At 48.2% G+C, this 8,547-nt stretch overlaps 1 protein-coding gene across 1 annotated transcript; it reads left to right on the top strand.

The window, feature by feature from the left end:
* Positions 1-1,231: 1,231 nt before the first annotated feature.
* Positions 1,232-8,005, top strand: LOC115202562 (basic proline-rich protein-like). The gene is made up of 2 exons (XM_029766682.1): positions 1,232-1,423; positions 7,409-8,005. The coding sequence occupies exons 1-2, from the start codon at positions 1,232-1,234 to the stop codon at positions 8,003-8,005; spliced, it is 789 nt and encodes a 262-aa protein (XP_029622542.1).
* The last annotated feature ends 542 nt before the right edge of the window (positions 8,006-8,547 follow it).

The following is an 8,547-nucleotide window of genomic DNA, read 5'->3' as shown; positions in this document are numbered from 1 at the left end:
GTCCCAAATGAGCTGGATCCCAGATGGCCTGGGTCCCAAATGGGCTGGGTCCCAAATGGGCTGGATCCCAAATGGGCTGGATCCCAGATGTGCTGGGTCCCAAATGGGCTGGGTCCCAAATGGGCTGGGTCCCAAATGGGTTCACTACTTCTGACCTATAGTGCCCTATCTAGGGAACAGTGTACCATCCGGAACGTGTCCTCGCCTCGCCCAGTTAGACGTCTGCTCTTCCTGTCAGTAGAGATCATCAGATTGACAGCTTCGTATTTCTGGCGGCCATCTTCTCTCCCTCTTTGCTAGATAAAAACACTCAGTGGTTGTGGAATGTTGTTTCATTTGTCAAAACCCCCATGACTGAGAGGCCGGAAGGCTGAACCATAGTGTGTAGTGTGATGGACGGTTCAGGGAGCCTGTTTAGTGTGATGGCCAGTTCAGTGATCCTGTTTAGTGTGATGGACGGTTCAGTGATTCTGTTTAGTGTGATGGACAGTTCAGTGAACCTGTTTAGTGTGATGGACGGTTCAGTGATCCTGTTTAGTGTGATGGACAGTTCAGTGATCCTGTTTAGTGTGATGGACGGTTCAGTGATTCTGTTTAGTGTGATGGACAGTTCAGTGAACCTGTTTAGTGTGATGGACAGTTCAGTGATCCTGTTTAGTGTGATGGACGGTTCAGTGATCCTGTTTAGTGTGATGGACGGTTCAGTGATTCTGTTTAGTGTGATGGACAGTTCAGTGATCCTGTTTAGTGTGATGGACGGTTCAGTGATTCTGTTTAGTGTGATGGACGGTTCAGTGATTCTGTTTAGTGTGATGGACGGTTCAGTGATCCTGTTTAGTGTGATGGACGGTTCAGTGATTCTGTTTAGTGTGATGGACGGTTCAGTGATTCTGTTTAGTGTGATGGACGGTTCAGTGATCCTGTTTAGTGTGATGGACGGTTCAGTGATTCTGTTTAGTGTGATGGACGGTTCAGTGATTCTGTTTAGTGTGATGGACGGTTCAGTGATTCTGTTTAGTGTGATGGACGGTTCAGTGATCCTGTTTAGTGTGATGGACGGTTCAGTGATTCTGTTTAGTGTGATGGACGGTTCAGTGATTCTGTTTAGTGTGATGGACGGTTCAGTTATCCTGTTTAGTGTGATGGACGGTTCAGTGATTCTGTTTAGTGTGATGGACGGTTCAGTGATTCTGTTTAGTGTGATGGATGGTTCAGTGACCTGTTTAGTGTGATGGACGGATCAGTGATCCTGTTTAGTGTGATGGACGGTTCAGTGATTCTGTTTAGTGTGATGGACGGTTCAGTGATTCTCTTTAGTGTGATGGACGGTTCAGTGATCCTGTTTAGTGTGATGGACGGTTCAGTGATTCTGTTTAGTGTGATGGACGGTTCAGTGATTCTGTTTAGTGTGATGGATGGTTCAGTGACCTGTTTAGTGTGATGGACGGTTCAGGGATCCAGTTTAGTGTGATGGACGTTAGTTATCATGTACCACATCAATGGTGTTAGTTATCATGTACCACATCAATGGTGTTAGTTATCATGTACCACATCAATGGTGTTAGTTATCATGTACCACATCAATGGTGTTAGTTATCATGTACCACATCAATGGTGTTAGTTATCATGTACCACGCCAATGGTGTTAGACATCATGTACCACTCCAATGGTGTTAGTTATCATGTACCACATCAATGGTGTTAGTTATCATGTACCACATCAATGGTGTTAGTTATCATGTACCACATTAATGGTGTTAGTTATCATGTACCACATCAATGGTGTTAGTTATCATGTACCACATCAATGGTGTTAGTTATCATGTAGCAACATTAATGGTGTTAGTTATCATGTACCACATCAATGGTGTTAGTTATCATGTACCACATCAATGGTGTTAGTTATCATGTACCACGCCAATGGTGTTAGACATCATGTACCACTCCAATGGTGTTAGTTATCATGTACCACATCAATGGTGTTAGACATCATGTACCACTCCAATGGTGTTAGTTATCATATACCACATCAATGGTGTTAGACATCATGTACCACATCAATGGTGTTAGACATCATGTACCACATCAATGGTGTTAGACATCATGTACCACATCAATGGTGTTAGACATCATGTACCACATCAATGGTGTTAGACATCATGTACCACATCAATGGTGTTAGTTATCATGTACCACATCAATGGTGTTAGTTCTCATGTACCACATCAATGGTGTTAGTTATCATGTACCACATCAATGGTGTTAGTTATCATGTACCACATCAATGGTGTTAGTTATCATGTACCACATCAATGGTGTTAGTTATCATGTACCACATCAATGGTGTTAGTTATCATGTACCACATCAATGGTGTTACTTATTATGTACCACATCAATGCATGACTGTCAGCGATGGATAAAGCTGCAGTCTACTAGGTACCCTGGACTTGTCTGATGTTTTTACTCTCCTGCTCTTCAGTCAAATCCCTTCCCAGTTCAGATACACTGATTTGACTTGTTTTTACAGATTGTTCTCCATCATGTGGCTACCCTGTCTATCAGCTGTTGTCTTTTACGGGTCATGTTGTTGTTGTTGTTGTTTATGTTGTTGATGTTGTTGTTGTTGTTGTTGTTGATGTTGTTCTTGTTGTTGTTGTTGATGTTGTTGATCAAATCAAATCAAATCAAATTTATTTATATAGCCCTTTGTATATCAGCTGAAATCTCAAAGTGCTGTACAGAAACCTAGCCTAAAACCCCAAACAGCAAGCAATGCATGTGAAAGAGGCACGGTGGCTAGGAAAAACTCCCTAGGAAAAACTCCCTAGAAAGGCCAAAAACCTAGGAAGAAACCTAGAGAGGAACCAGGCTATGAGGGGTGGCCAGTCCTCTTCTGGCTGTGCCGGGTGGATATTATAACAGAACATGGTCAAGATGTTAAAATGTTCATAAATGACCAGCATGGTCAAATAATAATAATCATTGTAGTTGTCGAGGGTGCAACGAGCACGTCCGGTGAACAGGTCAGGGTTCCGTAGCCGCAGGCAGAACAGTTGAAACTGGACCAGCAGCATGGCCAGGTGGACTGGCGACAGCAAGGAGTCATCATGCCAGGTAGTCCTGAGGCATGGTCCTAGGGCTCAGGTCCTCCGAGAGAAAGAAAGAAAGAGAGAAAGAGAGAATTAGAGAGAGCACATTTAAATTCACACAGGACACCGGATAAGACAAGAGAATACTCCAGATGAAACAGACTGACCCTAGCCCCCCGGCACATAAACTACTGCAGCATAAATACTGAAGGCTGAGACAGGAGGGATCAGAAGACACTGTGGCCCCATCCGATGATACCCCCGGACAGGGCCAAACAGGCAGGATATAACCCCACCCACTTTGCCAAAGCACAGCCCCTACACCACTAGAGGGATGTCTACAACCACCAACTTAACGTCCGAAGACAAGGCCGAGTATAGCCCACAAAGTTTCTGATTTTTGCAATGTTACGTAGATGGAAAAAAGCTGTCCTTGAAACAGTCTTGATATGTTCTTCAAAAGAGAGATCAGGGTCCAGAGTAACACCGAGGTCCTTCACAGTTTTATTTGAGGCGACTGTACAACCATCCAGATTAATTGTCAGATCGAGCAGAAGATCTCTTTGTTTCTTGGGACCTAGAACAAGCATCTCTGTTTTGTCCGAGTTTAAAAGTAGAAAGTTTGCAGCCATCCACTTCCTTATGTCTGAAACACAGGCTTCTAGCGAGGGCAATTTTGGAGCTTCACCATGTTTCATTGAAATGTACAGCTGTGTGTCATCCACATAGCAGTGAAATTTAACATTATGTTTTCGAATGACATCCCCAAGAGGTAAAATATATAGTGAAAACAATAGTGGTCCTAAAACGGAACCTTGAGGAACACCAAAATTTACAATTGATTTGTCAGAGGACAAACCATTCACAGAGACAAACTGATATCTTTCCGACAGATAAGATCTAAACCAGGCCAGAACTTGTCCATGTAGACCAATTTGGGTTTCCAATCTCTCCAAAAGAATGTGGTGATCGATGGTATCAAAAGCAGCACTAAGATCTAGGAGCACGAGGACAGATGCAGAGCCTCGGTCTGACGTCATTAAAAGGTCATTTACCACCTTCACAAGTGCAGTCTCAGTGCTATGATGGGGTCTAAAACCAGACTGAAGCGTTTCGTATACATTGTTTGTCTTCAGGAAGGCAGTGAGTTGCTGTGCAACAGCTTTTCTAAAATTTTTGAGAGGAATGGAAGATTCGATATAGGCCGATAGTTTTTTATAATTTCTGGGTCAAGATTCGGCTTTTTCAAGAGAGGCTTTATTACTGCCACTTTTAGTGAGCTTGGTACACATCCGGTGGATAGAGAGCCGTTTATTATGTTCAACATAGGAGGGCCAAGCACAGGAAGCAGCTCTTTCAGTAGTTTAGTTGGAATAGGGTCCAGTATGCAGCTTGAGGGTTTGGAGGCCATGATTATTTTCATCATTGTGTCAAGAGATATAGTACTAAAACACTTTAGTATCTCCCTTGAGCCAAGGTCCTGGCAGAGTTGTGCAGACTCAGGACAATGGAGCTTTGGAGGAAGTAGTGTAATCAGGGGGTGAGGCCTCATTTAACAACAACATTTGATGTTGTTGTTGTTGTTGTTGTTGTTGTTGTTGTTGTTGATGTTGTTGATGTTGTTGTTGTTCTTGTTGTTGATGTTGTTGTTGTTGTTGTTGTTATTGTTGTTGTTGTTGTTCCACACACACGAACTGACAACGTCACACACATGCACACATACATACACACACACACACAACACACACACACACACACACACACACACACACACACACCACACACACAACACACACACACACACAACACACACACACACACACACACACTGACTAGTCACACACAAACACACACACACACAGGCGTTCGCACATACATATACACACACCACACACACACACACACACACACACACACACACACACACACCACACACACACACACACACACACACCACACACACACACACACACACACTGACTAGTCACACACAAACACACACACACAGGCGTTCACACATACATATACACACACACACACACACACACACGCACGCACACACGCACGCACACACACGTAAACAAACGCAAACGCACGCACGCACACACACACATATGTAAACAAACGCAAACACACACACACCTTGTCCTGACCCTGGTATCAGCTCCTCAAGGTCAATGGTGCTGCGACCCCAGACGGCCCAGCATGCTTTGTAGCAGTGATAAGGCCTTGGGGCAACACCTCCCTTGAACCAATAGAGATAGATATAGAGAAGTTGGACCAGACAGACTCTCCCCAAACTCAGTTCAAGACTCATATCTCTTTATTAGCAACAGCTGAAGCACGATCTCTCATGTTAAAGGAAGTCTGAAGGTTCTGCTCTCCTGAGGTAGAGTTGCTCATGATAAACTGTAGACCGTACTAATTAACAAGACAGTTTTTATTTACATCTTTCAATAGCTATCTATTTACCACCACAAATCGATGCTGGCATTAAAAACCACACTCCACGAGCTGTATAGGGCCGTAAAGCAAACAGGAAAAAGCACATCCAGAGGCGGCGCTCCTAGTGGAATATGGATTAAGTCTGGATTAGAGCTGGGTTAAGGCTGGGTTAGGTCTGGGTTAGAGCTGGGTTAAGGCTAGGTTAGGTCTGGATTAGAGCTGGGTTAAGGCTGGGTTAGGTCTGGATTAGAGCTGGGTTAAGGCTGGGTTAAGGCTGGGTTAGGTCTGGATTAGAGCTGGGTTAGGTCTGGATTAGAGCTGGGTTAAGGCTGGGTTAGGTCTGGATTAGAGCTGGGTTAGGTCTGGATTAGAGCTGGGTTAAGGCTGGGTTAGGTCTGGATTAGAGCTGTGTTAAGGCTGGGTTAGGTCTGGATTAGAGCTGGATTAGAGCTGGGTTAGGTCTGGATTAGAGCTGGGTTAAGGCTGGGTTAGGTCTGGATTAGAGCTGGGTTAAGGCTGGGTTAGGTCTGGATTACAGCTGGGTTAAATCTGTGTTCGGTCTGGATTAGAGCTGTGTTAAGGCTGGGTTAAGGCTGGATTAGAGCTGGGTTAAGACTGGGTTAGGTCTGGATTAGAGCTGGGTTAGGTCTGGATTAGAGCTGGGTTAAGGCTGGGTTAGGTCTGGATTACAGCTGGGTTAAGGCTGGGTTAGGTCTGGATTAGAGCTAGGTTAAGGCTGGGTTAGGTCTGGATTAGAGCTGGGTTAAGGCTGGGTTAGGTCTGGATTAGAGCTGGGTTAAGGCTGGGTTAGGTCTGGATTAGAGCTGGGTTAAGGCTGGGTTAGGTCTGGATTAGAGCTGGGTTAAAACTGGGTTAGGTCTGGATTAGAGCTGGGTTAAGACTGGGATAAGGCTGGATTACAGCTGGGTTAAGGCTGGGATAAGGCTGGATTACAGCTGGGTTAAGGCTGGGTTAAGGCTCGGTTAGGTATGGATTAGAGCTGGGTTAGGTCTGGATTAGAGCTGGGATAAGGCTGGATTACAGCTGGGTTAAGGCTGGGATAAGGCTGGATTACAGCTGGGTTAAGGCTGGGTTAGGTCTGGATTAAAGCTGGGTTAGGTCTGGATTAGAGCTGGGTTAAGGCTGGGTTAGGTCTGGATTACAACTGGGTTAAGGCTGGGTTAGGTCTGGATTAGAGCTGGGTTAGGTCTGGATTAGAGCTGGGTTAGGTCTGGATTAGAGCTGGGTTAGGTCTGGATTAGAGCTGGGTTAAGGCTGGATTACAGCTGGGTTAGGGCTGGGTTAAGGCTCGGTTAGGTCTGGATTAGAGCTGGGTTAGGTCTGGATTAGAGCTGGGTTAGGTCTGGGTTACAGCTGGGTTAAGGCTGGGTTAGGTCTGGATTAGAGCTGGGTTAAGACTGGGTTAGGTCTGGATTAGAGCTGGGTTAAGGCTGGGTTAGGTCTGGATTAGAGCTGGGTTAAGGCTTGGTTAGGTCTGGATTAGAGCTGGGTTAGGTCTGGATTACAGCTGGGTTAAGGCTGGATTACAGCTGGGTTAAGGCTGGGTTAAGGCTGGGTTAGGTCTGGATTAGAGCTAGGTTAAGGCTGGGTTAAGGCTCGGTTAGGTCTGGATTACAGCTGGGTTAAGGCTGGGTTAAGGCTGGATTACAGCTGGGTTAAGGCTGGGTTAAGGCTGGGTTAGGTCTGGATTAGGTCTGTCAGACCTAGATAAAATAAGACCAGAGGGGCTGGCTGTAAAACAGGATCATTGACCCTCCTAGCCACCCACCCACCCTCCCAGCCGAGCCCTGGGCCTCCCAGCCTCCCAGCCTGGCCATGGTCCTCCCATTCTCCCAGCCTCCCACCGTCCCAGCCTGGCCCTGGTCCTCCCATCTCCCACCCTCCCAGCCGGGCCCTGGGCCTCCCAGCCTCCCAGCCTGGCCCTGGACCTCCCACCCTCATAGCCTCCCATCCTAGCCCTGGGTCTCCCAACCTCCTAGCCTCGCATCCTAGCCCTGGGTCTCCCAACCTCCCAGACTCCCAGCCTGGCCCTGGGTCTCCCACCCTCCCAGCCTCCCAGCCTGGCCCTGGGTCTCCCACCCTCCTAGCCTCCCATCCTAGCCCTGGGTGTCCCACCCTCCTAGCCTCCCATCCTAGCCCTGGGTCTCCCAACCTCCCAGCCTCCCAGCCGGGCCCTGGGTCTCCCACTCTCCTAGCCTCCAAGCCTGGCCCTGGGCCTCCCACCCTCCTAGCCTCCCATCCTAGCCCTGGGCCTCCCACCCTCCTTGCCTCCCATCCTAGCCCTGGGCCTCCCACCCTCCTAGCCTCCCATCCTGGCCCTGGGCCTCCCACCCTCCTTGCCTCCCATCCTAGCCCTGGGCCCCCCACCCTCCTAGTCTTCCATCCTGGCCCTGGGCCTCCCACCCTCCCAGCCTCCCAGCCTCCCAGCTGGGCCTCCCCACCTTCCTAGCCTCCCATCCTGGCCCTGGGTCTCCCACCCTCCTAGCCTCCCATCCTGGCCCTGGGCCTCCACTCTCCCAGCCGGGCCTCCCATCCTCCTAGCCTCCCATCCTGGCCCTGGGCCTCCCACCCTCCCAGCCAGGCCTCCCACCCTTCTAGCCTCCCATCCTGGCCCTGGGCCTCTCAGTCTCTCAGCCTCTGAGCCTAGCCATGGGTCTCCCAACCTCCTAGCCTCCCATCCTGGCCCTGGGCCTCTCAGTCTCTCAGCCTCTGAGCCTAGCCATGGGGCTCCCAACCTCCCAGCCTTCCATCCTGGCCCTGGGCCTCCAGGCCTCCTAGCCTCTGAGCCTGGCCCTGGGCCTCCCAGCCTCCCAGCCTGTCCTTTCCAGACTCCCAACTTGGCCCTGAGCCTCAAATTACACAAAGGACTTTACACCCTCTCACAGAAACCTCTGGTCTGCCAAACCCATTTTTACACTCATACAACCTTACAGTTAGACTCCTGTTGGGCTTCTAGAAGTTTCTATTGACCTGATCTAAATCAACTTCATG

Source organism: Salmo trutta, chromosome 12, assembly GCF_901001165.1.
Source record: "Salmo trutta chromosome 12, fSalTru1.1, whole genome shotgun sequence".
Classification (NCBI taxonomy): domain Eukaryota; kingdom Metazoa; phylum Chordata; class Actinopteri; order Salmoniformes; family Salmonidae; genus Salmo; species Salmo trutta.
This window is presented reverse-complemented; position numbering and strand designations above follow the sequence as displayed.